The sequence below is a fragment of the Dipodomys ordii genome, unplaced genomic scaffold (assembly GCF_000151885.1).
Source record: "Dipodomys ordii isolate 6190 unplaced genomic scaffold, Dord_2.0 Scaffold2, whole genome shotgun sequence".
NCBI classification, from domain to species: domain Eukaryota; kingdom Metazoa; phylum Chordata; class Mammalia; order Rodentia; family Heteromyidae; genus Dipodomys; species Dipodomys ordii.
The window spans coordinates 18,317,257-18,332,511 of NW_012267218.1; the positions used below are offsets into that span (position 1 = coordinate 18,317,257).

The window sequence follows — 15,255 nt, forward strand, 5'->3', positions numbered from 1 at the left end:
ATAAGATACAAATCCAAACTCACAATGGGGCTAAACTGATGGTCACCATGAAGGAACCAGATGGTAGGGAGCGATGAGGGTTGGGTGTGTGGGGAAGGCCAGGCACATGCCACTGTGGTTTACAATTCCTGAGCGTCTCTCCCCTGCCCTGCAACATGTCATATGTGAAGGGTGCCCCCTAGTGTGGAGGCCCTCTACGTACCCCATGTGCTCATCATTCATTCACAACACACATCCTCAAGGAGCTGAGCTTCGCAGAGGCCAATAGAAACCACAAGGACAAATTGGACAAATATCATTGGTCACACAAAGCCTAAAGTCCTCTTCCGTCATCACTTAAAAAAAAAAAGTAGAAAGCACACTGCCAACCAAACAACACATCCATAAGCAGAATGGAACCCACGTGGGCCCAGCAATGAATAACTTCTGCTCTAATCTTTTAAATTATGTCTGGAGCATTTAGCCCCAGGACCAAAATACCACAATGGACAGACCACAGTTTGCATCCATTGCTTGGGTGGTGCTTAATCTGAGCAATACATACAGGGAAAACACAGCCAATATACATACATATATATATGTGTGTATGTATGTATATATATGTATATATGTATGTGTATATATGTGTGTATACATTACACACATACCATATATACACACATATATATGCATATGTATATGTGCGTATATACATATGCATATATATACATATGTATATGTGTGCATATATATGTATATATACATATTTATGTGTGTGTATATATATGGTGTGTGTATATATATATATATATATATATATATATATAGTGTGTGTGTGTGTGTGTGTGTGTGTGTGTGTGAATTGTGGTGCCTGAACTCTGGGCCTGGGCACTGTCCCTCAGCTGTTCAGCTCAAGGCTAGTGCTATATCACTTGAGCCACAGCACCACTCTGGCCTTTTCTGTTTATGTGGTGCTGAGGAATCAAACCCAGGGCCTCATGCAGGCAATGCCAAGCACTCTACCACTGAGCCTCCTTCCCAGCTTCCAGCCAATACATTTTTGACAGCAATTTTATACCTCGCTTCCTGTTTCTGGACTTGCCACTCCTTTCAAGAAATCATAATTCTTAGGGGCAAACTGTTAGATAAGAGAGGAAGGAAAACTAGGGTGAGGTGAATGGGACACAGTATTATCTATCTAAATAACTGTCTTAACAGCCTAAGCTCTGAGAGAGGTAAGTCATTGAGATCAAAGTATCATTTAATCCAATACAGAGTTTGTGTCTAACCACTTAAGACATTTTGGGGGGTTTGCTCTTAGAGGTTATGCTAACAGAAGAAGAGCAAGTGCTGAACATACAGCCTGTCCTACTAATAATGTATTTCTTAGATCTAATGCCACATAAAATTCCAGTGACTAAGCTCTGTCTGTGTCTTGAGGATTTTTTTTAAATATTGGAAGCTTCAATAAGACTGAAAACTTATATTAAGTTTCTGCATGAAGCTGTCAAGAAATGTGGTGTTGATACTCAAGAGAGTTAACAAAAAGTTTTCCACCACACATTGGATTTTCTTAAAAAGATTATAGCTTAAAAGTATTTCTAGGTCACAGACCTGATAAGGAGATATATAGATGGGTGCAAAGGCTACATGTAAACATTTCTATCTTCTTAAAAATGGAGCAAAGACCATCTGTGATTATTCACTCTTCCTCTTTTCTACCTGCCTGCCTAGAGCCTTTTTCTCGGAAACTCCTGATTAAGTTAATAAAAATGATAATCAGAGGAGAGAGTATTATCATATTAATCAACACATTATATTAAATTACTTTCTCCAAAGTTTGGAAGCAGTTCCTGAAAGCTGTCAAAGGTATTAATTTTTTCTCTCCCTCCCTCTTTCCCTCCCTTCATCCCTCCCTCCCTCTCTCTCTTTAAATCACAAAACAAAATTCCACTGTCTCTCCCCAACCCCTTCTGAAAAAAAAAAAGTTGTTGAGTTTTGCTTTTCTATTCACTGCAGTCCTGGCCAAAGTAAAGCCCTCTTTCTCAATGACGTCAAGATCTTTAGCAAGATTAGGCTTTCATTTCTCTATTGCAGCAATTAGCCAGGGAATGTATAAAAGACTTCGGGGAGACTCACTGGGCTGCAGAGAGAGGCACTTTGTACCACAGACAGATAGCAGGAAGGAAAAGCTGGAGGGAGGGAGGAAAAGGAGTCAGTCGCTCCTGGAGAAGGGAGACGGGAGCCCGTCTGGTCTGGGAGAGCTGAAAGTGTTTCAAACGGAGTACAGAAAGAGAGGGAGAGAGCTACCCTTAAAGCACATTTTTAAAAAAAAAAGAAAGGAAAAAAAAACAAAAAGCAACAACAAAACTCTGGCAATTCAAGGAAGAAACAGGGCTGCATTTAAAGAGAGACAATGAAGAGCTAAAGAAAAAACAAATTTGCCATCTGCGCCTGAGTCTCATAGGTGTTTGGAAATGAAAGTCTCTAACGGACTCTGACAGGGGTAACTGGATTAGGGACTGGCTCGCCAGCTTTTTTTTTTTTTAACATCTTAAATCCTGAAAAAAAAAAAAAAAGCAGCAGCTCCGAATTGAATGAATTGATGGGCACACTCCAACTGCTGGGCTGCAGAGACTGAACTTGGTCTTGCCATTTCTACTTCTTTGAAAGAGGAGACAACTTGGGCTTCCTTTTAATTTAGTTTTTTTTTCCTTCTTCTTCTCCTCTCCCCCCCTCCCCTCCCCCTCCCCCTCACCTTCCTCCTCCTTCCCCCCTACCCCCCTCTCCCACCATACTCCTTTTAAATAAGAGGGCGAAGGGGAAACCAGAGCACACAAGGGGACTGACTCAAGAGGCAAGAAGATGGGTATCCTCAGCGTAGACTTGCTGATCACACTCCAAATTCTGCCAGTATTTTTCTCCAACTGCCTCTTCCTGGCGCTCTATGACTCGGTCATTCTGCTCAAGCACGTGGTGCTGCTCTTGAGCTGCTCCAAGGCCGCTCGCAGGGAGTCGCGTCGCATGCTGACCTCAGAGGGACTGCGGTGCGTCTGGAAGAGCTTCCTTCTGGATGCCTACAAACAGGTGAGCTACGCCCCCTGTCTGGGTCCAGGGACCAGGGATTCCAAGATTGGGGATTAGAGGGCGTGGCGTGGGGGGGTGGGGAGGGGGAACATTGAGATGAGAGCTGGGGGCATGCCTAGTGGTGTGTCTGTGCATTTACACCTGTCACTTAGGTTAGACGTGGAGGGAGAGATAGGAATGGATCTGTAATAACTGGATTACCTAACCAAGAGTCTTTTGACTAAGGATTGCTATTGACCTTGTGATTATGTATTTATTCGAGTAGAGGGTATGATGCCTGGAAAATAATTTGGGGCAAAATCAGAAAAAAAATGTTGGAGATGAGAGGAGGGGAGAATGGTGGGTTTGTTCTACTCTTGGCATCAGCTGAAATTATGATGCTTTTCTGGATGGGAGGTTAGTGAGGTGTCCTAGGAAAGATAAGTCTAGCACTTTCTCTTTTCTTCTTTGAAAATGTCAGCGTCACCAACAAAATGGTGATGGCACCATAGCCACTGTGTTTCTGGAGGTGAAGGGTTCAAGGAAAGCAAACCTTATGAGCCCTTGTAGGGGGTTGGGGGAGGGTTCCTCATGACTACTTATTCATTTGCAAAGGAAGCTGTGAGTCCTGGCTGTCAGAGATGCACTCTGTGTAAGGAAAACCAGATCTACACACCTACTTTCTCAAAAGTGAAAACAAGTTGTCTTAGAAAAAAGCAGATGGGTTTTGTGGGTTCATTTCAGTCTCATGCTTTGAAAGCATAGGAGCAGTGGTCTCCATTTCCTGTGGAGACCTGCACCCCCATACTGTTGGAAAGCCTCATTGAGTGATCTTTGCTTCTGAGAGAAAGAAATTCTGGTGTTTCCAACTTTTATGCTCCCGAGAGACTGGTGGAGCATTTTCAAGTGAGATCTTAAGGGGAAAGGGGGAACATTTTGGCCCTGTCCTGTGTCAATTTGTTCCTTACTCTTTACTCCCTGTGTGACTCCTGAAGACTCCCTGGGGTTAGAAAGAATGAACTCATGTGGCCGAAGTTGGTAGTGAAGGAACCAGTATTGGTTCTCCTGGCAGTGTTTGGGAGCCCTTGCTCAGGATGTCAGGGAAGGAGGTTTGAGAGGAATATTGAAGCCAGGTGTTCAATGAAGTAGTACAATTTAGGCAGGCAGAACTTCAGAAATACTGATGGAAACTCAGAATACTACAAGGGGAAGGAAATGAGTCCTCCATAAATAAAGACTAGAAAAATAAAACTTGGTACCAGTTAAAGTGAAAGAATGCAAGAATCCAAGGCAGAATTGTTCCACTGAAATCCAGTGTCCAGAAAGTGAATGTCTATGATGCACTGGAGACATTTTTACTATAATACATGCTGTGATTATTGAGAGGAACCTGAAAAAGAGCTGTTTTTATTAATCTAAAGGCATGTGAATAGTCAGACCTCTTATTAGGGAGTGGGAATCTCTTCATGAGAGTATGAATGAAAGCTTGGAGTCTAAATATGCAAATTCACACTTACCAGGTGTGTAGAGGCAAGTGGGAAGAATGAGCAAGGAGATACTAAAATATTCATTCTCTCATTCCATTCTTGCAAAACTGTAAATGAATGTGAGATTTTTAGGTTTTCTTTAGGGGTTGGAAATTTGAAGGGGAACAGCACATATAAAAAGTATTATTCATCAGTACTTTTTTCACCATATCTCTATTTCATGTTTTAGATAACTAGAAATATCAGTGCTTTGATCTCAATATAGTAAACTCTTAGTTTTTGTGAAAGATAACTGACTTCTGCTTTTGATATGTTTTTGATCTTTTTTTCTTTTTGTTTTTGCCAGTCCTGGGGCTTCAACTGGGTTCTGTCCCATGCTTCTTTAGCTCAAGGCTAGCACTCAATCACGAGAGCCACAGCACCACTTCTGGCTTTCTCTGTTTGGTTTATTGGAGATAAGAGTCTCATGGACTTTCCTAGCTCGGCTGGCTTCCAATCACAAATCACGATCCTTAGATCTCAGCCTCCTGAGTAGCTAGGATTACAGGAGTGAACCACCAGCTCCCAGCTAATTACAACTTTAAAAAAATCGATTTGTAGAAAATTGTATATGCATCTATATCTAATACAAGTATCATCTTTTACATTGACTATGATGACTGAAATGTTATCCACAAATATTACATGAGATGTCTTTCCCATTAAGCAGCCTATTGAGACTGAGATGGAAAAACAAACAAATGGCTCGATAATAAACTTTTTCTTTAATATATACTGCCCCATTGTGTTGTAATAGGTTGTTACTCATATTCCAGGAATTTGAGGAGGATGAGTGATTTGTTTTTTCTTTTGGTATATTGTCTGTATATTCTTTGTCTCTGAACATTGATCTGATTAGTGACCAAGTTCATGATGGATGTTATTATAATGATTTATTCAATACCTGTCATGTGCGGGAGCAACCCCAGGAACTTTATATTTAGAGACAAGACTGAACTGGGCGTGTAATGAATGGAAACCTTGTGAATACAGCTTGGTCTAAATGTTGGTACCTTTTTTTTTTTTTTTGTCCTCAAGTATGGCTAGGGTAATCGTTGCTGTGGTGGCATTTGAGAGTGACTTCAAACCTCTTCAACAGGTTGAATCATGTCACCAAATGCTGATGTCATCTGTGCCACTGTCTTTGGGTGTGGCCATTTCGAGAGACACTGAAGGAGTCTCTGTCTGAGATGGCATCACAGGATTTCATAATCTTGACTACATTATGTAGAAGCAGAGTTTTCCGAGATGCGATTTCCACACGTGATACAATTAGACATGTCATTTCTTCTTCTTTATCCTGCTGGTTGTTGACTGTCAGTGACTGGAAAGATATTGGAAGACAGTGGGATAAATGTGTGTATCCTATGCTGATAACAAAGGCGAGATCTCTCTCTCTCTCTCTCTCACACACACACACACACACACACAAATAAGAAAGAAAATGCTCTTTTCATTAAAATGGTGTGAGGGATTCAAAATGAACTTTATGGAGAAGCTTTCCAGGATCACGGGTGTTTGGTAAGTGGTTGGGGTTCTCTGTACACTATTGATTGAAAAGAGCCTATAGAAACTCATGAGAGAGCTGAGGTAAATAACAGAGGTGAGTTATTCAAGTTTCTAAAGTCACTGTCACTTCTGAACACTGTATCCTTGTGCTGGTGCTTGAAGACTCAAAATTCACCCAATAAGCAAACTGTCCTGTCTGGCTCTTACCTAAATGAAGTGTAAAAGTAAATACACCGTATAGAAGCTGACAAGCAGTTTAGTTTCTGCACGGTTAATATTGCAGTGGCACAGAAAACATATTCATTTGAACATATAATTTGGGTTTTGAAAGGGTCTCTTTAACCTTCTCCTCCCCCTCTTCATTCACCTCCAGCCTTTTGACATAGGATTGTACAATGGAAAATGGCTCTTTTAAGAGAGAAACAGTCCCCAGATTATGCAAAGAAGGCCACAGCCAGGGCTTGTCCATGACTTGGGCAAAGCATTGGGAATGATAGGTCTTGGGGTTGTATTTTCCAGGGTATTGCAAATAGGGAACTGAATCTGCTTAATGCTTGTTTGGCCATGTTTCTAAGGACATTGATGTAGCCTGGTCATTATGTCAAGAAAATGGACACTTTCTGAGAGTTAATAAAGCCATTTCACTGGCTTAGGACAGCAAGAACTGTATGTAAGTACTCTGCTAAACAGCCTCACCCCCATTTTTTTTATCATTCGCTTTACCATTTATCATGAGATGATATGATTTTTTTAAAAAAATCAGAGTCCCTTTTCATGCTATGAAAAAAAAGGTTAGTAGCATATGCTCTATTTCCATATTTCTATATTTGATGAATGGCTCTTTTATTTCCTGGCCTCAAACAATCAACATGCTATAAAATAGGATTATCGCTTATCCCTATGCATTAAACGTGGCTAGGGGAAGATATCATCAAGGAGATGCTATGTATTACAAACACGTCCATTGCAACCTTTAAACTTGGCTCAGAGATGTCGTGTTGTAAACATGCAAATGGTTCATTCACTTCCATTGTTGGTGTTGTGTCCGTGTTGATTACAAAAGCACCAGAGAAGATTACGGTAATAGCGCAGAAGAGGGAGAGAAAAGTCAGTGATGACGTTATCACGTCTTACGTATGTCCTTTCTGATCCTTGCAAAAATAAAGAGACCCTTTGGGAACATCGGAACTTCAAGACCAATTAGTGGAAACGATGCTCCTTGTGTTTGGGCATTAAATACCGGGCAGGGTTCTCTTTAGAGCGGCTAATGCTGGCAAAGAAAGAGGTACCGACCTAATTACTCTTCCGCAAGAGTAAAAAAAAAATGCCTTTTGAATGCCTCTTTGGCAAATATGTCTCATTAAGGACAAAAACCGAACACAAACCCTCTAAGAAGGAGAAATTAAGATGATAGGTAACTTGTGGCCAGGAGACTTTCTGTGCCACTGTGGGAAATTAAAACAAAGTTTGGGAGTACCAGGGGATAACTTGTTTTTGTTGAGCTTCTTTTCCTGCCGACAAAATGTTATTATGGGACCAACTTTATTTTCTTCATCACTTTGGCTCTGTGTCAAGGAATGCTTTGCTTCTGGGAGAGCAAAGAATCTTCCATGGTGATTCTCCCATTCCATCGTAGCAAGGCTGCTAACCAAGCAAAACCAGGAAACTCCACTTGGAATTCTGATAGAGCTCCGCACCGGTGGCTCACGCCTGTAATCCTAGCGACTCAGGGGGCTGGGATGGGAGGATCACAGTTTGAAGCCAGCCTTATGTCCCAACTCCTATGTCCAATTAATCAGCAGAAAGCCTGTAGAGGAGGTCTGGCTCAAGTGGTAGAGCATCAGACTTGAAGGAAAGAGCTAAAGGGTAGGGCTCTGGTTCTCAGTTGAAACCTGAGTACCTGCACCAAGAAAAAAGCAATCTGATCTAATAGAGATTGGTGATCAAACAAATGAGTAGGAACAGTAATGTCGTTAAAAGATGCATCCCAAGTGTCTTTTTCTTTATTTTAGCTAACATATCCTCCACTAGGTTTTAGTAAAGATGGACAAACTCATGATTATTATAGGATAGTTATAAAAGTAAGACTACTGGCCTGCTCATTGGAATTTATAGACCAAAGATGTATGTTTTTCTTTCATTTTATTAATAGAATTTACTATTCATTTTATTTTATCTTGTTCTCTTTATTCATAAAGGTATCTGTTATTGACATTCTAGTGTACACGAAGGTCCTAGAGTTTCTCTACAAAGAGGATTGACATATTTGTTTGCTGATCAAGTTACATACCCAAAAAGAGATGATTGGTCAAATGCCTGTAGTTCCTGTCTGTAATCCTAGGTAATTGGGAGCCTGAGATCCAGAGGATTGCAGTTCAAAGCTAGTTTGGGATAGAAAAGTCTTCAAGACTCCATTTCCAAAATAACCAGCAAAAAGCTAGGCTGGAGATTTGGCTCAAGTGGACAGTGCAAGCCAAAGCAAGCACAAAGCACTGAGTTCAAACTCTAGTGTTACTAAAAAAAAACAGCAAAAACAAAACCAGCAAACAAAAACCCACCCAAACCAGCCAATCAACACTGGGTGTTGATTATGGCTGTCTGTTTCAGGAGATACCAGGATGCATATTTCTGAATGTTCTGGCTTAGATTGCTCATCCATCACCTCAGTATGATTTTCACTTCAAGTCAAGGTGACTGTTCAGTATAAGGCACTTTATTAACCTGGAATACAAGCATTTGTTCAGTAACTCATTCAGCACTTTCTTTCTTTCTTCCTTCCTTCCTTCCTTCTGTCAGTCATAAGGCTTGAACTCTGGGTCTGAGCACTGTCCCTCAGCTCTTCAGCTTATAGCTAGCGCTCTACCACTTGAGCCACAGCACCACTTCTGGTTTTCTGGTGGTTTATTGGAGAGAAGAGTCTCACAGACTTTCTTGCCTGGGCTGGCTTTGAACCACGATCCTCATATCTCAGCCTCCTGAGTAGCTAGGATTGTAAGCCTGAGCCACTGGCTCCCGGCTCTGCATACGTTCTTTTAATGTATTTCTTAGACTTAAGAAATGTTACTCTGCATTTAGGAGCATTGCATAACTGATAACTTTCTTATTTTTTTTCATCTTGGAGTGATAAATTTTCTAAGAATCAGTCCATGTTTTAGGAAGAGCTATATGTTGTCTTTAACAGGGAAATGCTTTTTACTTTCTAAGAAAATTAACTGCAGGTAACAGGAGCTTACTTGAGACTGAAACATCAGGGTGGGTAACTTAGGTAAATAGTCAAAAATAACACAAGGATCAACCAGTGTGCCTGGGTGAGGGTCAGAGGGTCTGATGCCCATTTATCACAGCCACACCATTGTGCAAGGCTCTTGACAGTGACTCCAAAACCGGTCTGCAATGAAGAGGTTATTTTTCTCATGTGTGTGGGCTTGCTTGCTTAACAGGACGTCTCTGTCAATACTGTTCTGACAGCATTTTTCTTATCACACTGTATGGAGGGACATAGAACATACAATATTGTCAAAACAAACAAACCAACCAACCAACAATGATCCTAGAATTGTGAGTACTTTGTAGGAAAGATCTAATGGAAAGGTGATAGCAATATTATAAACTACTTAAATCTACAAAGCAGTATCAAGAGGACCCATGCTTTACTAGATTTATAATGTCTTTACAGTGCCCATCTTTAAGTGGGAAGAAGGGTACTTTAGTACCTCAAAAACAAATGTAAATTGCGTGAAATAACACAGTTAAAAGTGGCTTAGATTAGACTGGTCCATCTAACATCACTTGCAAATTAGCCAAGAAATTTAATAGAAATCAATAACTATCTCCCTGATGGTAACTGAAATTGTACTTATTTAAATTACATCAACAACTGCCTTTTCTAAGAAGAAAGAATATCCTATTAATGGTACTTGTTTCAACTGCTCCCCACCCTCCGCTATTTCTACAATTTTTGAGAGGGAAAAAAATAGAACTTAGATTCTTTCTCCATGTTAAAGTGAGTTATGCATTATCATTAGATGGAAGCTTTTAAAGAAAAGTCTTTGATTGTGCTCTATCAGTTGGGATTGTGGCTTCATTAGCAATTCATTTCTAAGTGGCTCCAGTTAACAGCAGCAGTGTTATATATGGCTGCAATATACAAAGGAAATAAGTTGATCCAGTTGGAAGTGTTTTGTAATATTAAGCATAGTGTATAAAAATCAATTGCATGTTCATAAACTATCCCTATTGTTATTGGCTTTGAGTAAACCATTGTAGGAAGAGATCCAATTGTGTTAATTCAAACTGAAGTAGTTGGCTCTTTTATGGCGCCTGTTTTTTTTATTAACAATTTACAAATCCAAAGACCACCAACTTCCTTCCATTATCCTGGGTTCCACTATTTACACCATGTGCAAAGGGGCCACATGGAGCAATTTTATCTCCATCGTTTCTAATACCTTTCTTTACAAAATCACTCAGAAGTTCTTGTAGGTAAATTATCTGGTAGGAGAGTATATGGTTTGTTACTTCCTAGATAGAAGGAGAAAAACCAAACACACAGAAAGGACACATACAATAGAGATGATGAAAAGTTAGCTAAAAGTAGGATTCTGGAATAATTGTATTTTTGTTCATTTTTTTAAAGTAGGCATTGTAAGTTTCAAGATATAAGAACTATAATAAAATTAGTAGCAGCGGAAACCTCCAGGGAGGGTCCCATATTGAGGCAAATCCAAATCTCTTCTCAGGCAATTTCTTGATTCCAATCACAGAATTTCCCAGGAAAAATAGTACTGTGCTTCACATAGTGCAGTGGCTATCTGATAATGAAAACATATGACTTGTAGCTGAAAACTTTTCCTTATGTAAGCCTCCCATAACCAAATAAAGAGAAGTCAAGCATTATCACCATTTCAAGGAAGAGAGAGACTCCCGAGTAGGGTAAGTGAAATAACCTTGCTTATGAATGCTGGATTCTAGTTGTTTAGACCTCTTGTCCAGGAATAGTGCAGTGGGACTACTGTCTATTTGTGGAGATGAAAAATAATTTAGCATGGTACGTGACAGTTCTGCTTCTGCCTGGGTATTTTAGGATTGGAAAAGAGGCAATCTGTCCCAAGACTCTGATAATTTGTCTTAAAGTAGACCATTTGCTTCTAACTTTTAAAATGAAGCCAATTAATCATGTGTTATAAAAGTCTTGCTAGGTATTGACAGCAAAGCAAGGATAGTGTAAAATTTACCAGCCTCCACTTAATTATGGAAAGAGTTGGCTCCAGTGCTTTTGACGACAAAAAGCAATTACCTTTGATGACTGTCTGTCCAGGAGAGAGAGAGAGAGAGAGAGAGAGGAGAGAGAGAGAGAGAGAGAGAGAGAGAGAGAGAGTTTGATTCTCTTTTGGCCATTCTTTATTTTACCTGCCATGATACCTTTTGACTCAAATTAATACATTTGCCAGCTCCTTTGAAGGAAGAGCCAATTGGTGTCTAAGGCATTATTCTCTTTCCTTGTGTTGTGTGTGTGTGTGTAATTCTTTTTCTTTGTCACCATCAGGTGAAACTGGGTGAAGATGCCCCCAATTCCAGCGTGGTGCACGTGTCTAACCCTGAAGGAGGTGAAAGTGGTACCCAGGAAAAGACACCTGATGGGGCTGAGTGCCATCTTCTTGACTTTGCTCATGCCGATCGCCCACTAGTGGTCAACTTCGGATCCGCCACTTGACCGCCCTTCACCAGCCAGCTGCCAGCCTTCCGCAAACTGGTGGAAGAGTTCTCCTCGGTGGCTGACTTCCTGCTAGTCTACATCGACGAGGCCCACCCTTCCGATGGATGGGCGGTGCCCGGGGACTCCTCTTTGTCTTTTGAGGTGAAGAAACATCGGAACTTGCAAGATCGATGCGCAGCAGCCCACCAGCTTCTGGAGCGTTTCTCCTTGCCGCCCCAGTGTCGAGTTGTGGCTGACCGTATGGACAATAACGCCAACGTAGCTTATGGGGTAGCCTTTGAACGCGTGTGCATTGTGCAGAGACAAAAAATTGCTTATCTAGGAGGAAAGGGCCCATTCTGCTACAACCTTCAAGAAGTCCGGCGTTGGCTAGAGAAGAATTTCAGCAAGAGATGAATTCTAGATTAGCTGGTTCAAGGTATGATTGTAATAGAATTTTTTTTCCAAAACAAAATATGTAAAGGAAAGGAAACTGAGAACGGCATCCGCTATTTCAACTGAGTCCGATTGCCTTACACAAAGGCAGGAATTTACCTGTCAGAAGAACATAGACCTCTAACATCTCAATACTTGGTTCCCTGATTAGTAGTCCTTTACCTCTCTTCTTAGTGAAAAGCCCTGAGTGAAAAGATCCAAGTTGGATCTGAGTCCATGTGTGTCCATTCTTCCTTGAGAGAGAAGCAACACTGCTCATCTATGCATTGGGACCAGAGGAAGAGTTACCTGAATAATGACTATGTTAGGGAAACTACCATTCCTGTTATGATTAAGTGTATTGCCTTAAGAGTTTAGACAGCATGGATAGATCCCAACTGGAAATTTTCCAGGTACTTAACATAATAAAGCATCCTTGAACCCAGGCCATGTGGTGAGGCCCATGTGGTGTTCAGTATGTTAGAATCTAGTTGTAGAATGCTCTGGGCCAGTCACCATAGCCTAGAATTACCAGGTGTATTTGCACATACCTCAACCTTGAGGGTTGGAATGATCATCTGAAATCTGGCAAATGTAGAAAGAACTAGAAGGAAGTGAAATCAACAAAGTAAGCAAAAAGGGGCAGAAAGATTAGAACATGCCATAGTATTTCACCTTGTAGAACATGAGACTAACACGTTAGCCACAGACACATAGAAACATGCATATAACTGGACAAAGAAAATGCTCAGCTAAAAAATGGTATAGAGAAAAATCCATCTGAAAGCAAGGCATTTGCCACATACTTCTAGATTGAGGAGGAAAAAAGGATGGAAAGGAAAAAAAGTTAGATATTTGTACTAATGATTTTTTTTGTGGGAATACTTTACAAACCACGTATGCCATGTATATATTTTCAGTGAGTGAATTACACCCTATGAAATCTATTAAAGGGAAAACCAGTGAATTTAATGGTGCTGGTCTATACCTCCCCAATTCCTGCAGCTGTCACGTGACTCTGCTCACTGTCGTGGCAATATTTCCTCTCAATGATGAGCTAAAGGGGATGGGAGGCATATACCCTAGATGTTCAGCTACAGCCCTCTTTTCTTCTTAAATTGGTGAACTGAAGTGAATGAGTAACACAAACAAATACCCTTTCTTCTGTTGCGGAATAGAAGAGGCAGATATTTTTTGAGATAAGTCCTACTAATGATGCTGGGGGCTTTGGTAGGAAGTAATACTTAGTTTCAGGGAATGACATTTGAATTTAGACTTAAGACTTCTTTTGATCCCATGTAATCAAGGATTAGCAATCAGTGGTACATGAGTATAATCATATATGTATGTAACTATACATATATATCATGAGTCTCTATTAAAATAAAAGTGATTTAATTTTTCTCATAAGTAATGGCTAAAGATCATCAACCCCCAAAAGAAGAGGTTAGCCAATTTTGCATCACAATTTTTTAAAGTTTGAAGGTATTATCAAATCAGAATATATGATCATATTTAAGGGTCCAAATCCAAAATCTTTACACTCATTCCATTAATAACTGGATCCTAAAACAAAATAGGAAAATACCCTTTAAAATGGAAAGTATCTTTCTAAACTAGTTGTCTGAAATGATATAAAAAAAAAGTGCGAACCGGGTTGCAAGAAAGAAAACAGCAAATAAAAAAAAGCAGGGACAAATCAGTCATCTCACTAGCTGGCATACTGTTCATCTATTATGGCTGTATTATGACTGGTGATTTTCTGACGGCAAAATTTAAGCTTTCCAGTATTTTAAGTTCTGCACATAAAACAAAGAATTGGAAAATTTCAAACATATGATGTTATGTGATTCATTGCTGTAAAGTCATATGGAAAAGAGATTTAGATTCTTTGTTAGTCCTTCCAGTGAGGGTTTATCAGTGCCCATCCCCCCCCAACTGATTTTTATCTTCAAAATAATGTTGAGAAGCCAAATGCAAAATTGGTGGTGCTATGCCCACATCATTGCCCTTACATTTTCCCTTTGTTCTACATGAATGATAATGGAACAGGATGTCAGGAAAGCTGGTGGGGGGAGGAGTTTGGTGTATACTATGCCAGTTGTCTAGGGAAAAGGATAATGGAAAGCCACCTCCTTTTGTTATATTTTTTTTTAAGAAAGAGAAGTTTGTGTGTGTGTGTGTGTGTGTGTGTGAGCGTGCGTGCGTGCGTGCGCGCACATGCGCATATGGAAGTTTCTTCTGAATGAAGTCCACTGGAGGAATGAAGTAGAAATAAACATTCAGAGATGTAAGCTGACTGTCAGGGAGAAAGACAGGTTCATTAGAAAATGAAAGATATGGGAAGAAAAGTTGTTGAAGGGCTAATGGGAAAAGAGAATTGATAAAGCTCAGACCTCCTACATGATGTAGAATGGCTTGATCTTTATCAGGCTATGATAAGCCTGTCATATTGTGGCCTATGTATCCCCACTTAAATTTTTATGATTTCCTGTCGGTATTCTTTTTAGAAAGCTAACAAGAAGTCAGAGAGAAAAGGAAAGTCAGTGCGTAAGCTGATAGTCTCAGAGAGACTATTAACTTACCAAAACCCACCCACCTAGGCTATCTTTCTCAAAGAATGTTTCCTTTGAAGAGCTATAGTTCTAATTCTCACAAGGCTAATATTTAATATGTAAGACTCTGAATTCTTCCTTTTTAGTGCATACACACTCTCCCTATAGTCTGTGTTTACATGAAGCTAACAGTTTAGATTTTAAAGCTGAATTAGCTTGTCTAATATTGAAATTGTTTCCAAGAAATTTTAGATATTATTGTAGCATCTGGATTTACTCAGACATGTAGTGTTTGAGAGATGTCTTGGAACTATTCAAAACTTTATTGCTTTGAGAAAGCATTAGAGGAATGGAAAATGATTTTCTTGAATGGGCATGAATGAAATGCCTGCACAGTTGTGTAGATGCATTTCATACAGCTATTAAAAATGCAAACTGACCTCTAGAGGGGCAAAATAGTCACTGTTTTTGCTTTGTATAGCTGAAGTAA

The 15,255-nt window shown here is 40.0% G+C and overlaps 1 protein-coding gene across 1 annotated transcript; it reads left to right on the forward strand.

Annotated features, from left to right (window-relative positions):
- The first annotated feature begins 2,844 nt into the window (after positions 1-2,844).
- Dio2 (deiodinase, iodothyronine, type II) lies at positions 2,845-12,204 on the forward strand. Its single transcript, XM_013014824.1, has 2 exons — positions 2,845-3,066; positions 11,626-12,204. The coding sequence occupies exons 1-2, from the start codon at positions 2,845-2,847 to the stop codon at positions 12,202-12,204; spliced, it is 801 nt and encodes a 266-aa protein (XP_012870278.1).
- The last annotated feature ends 3,051 nt before the right edge of the window (positions 12,205-15,255 follow it).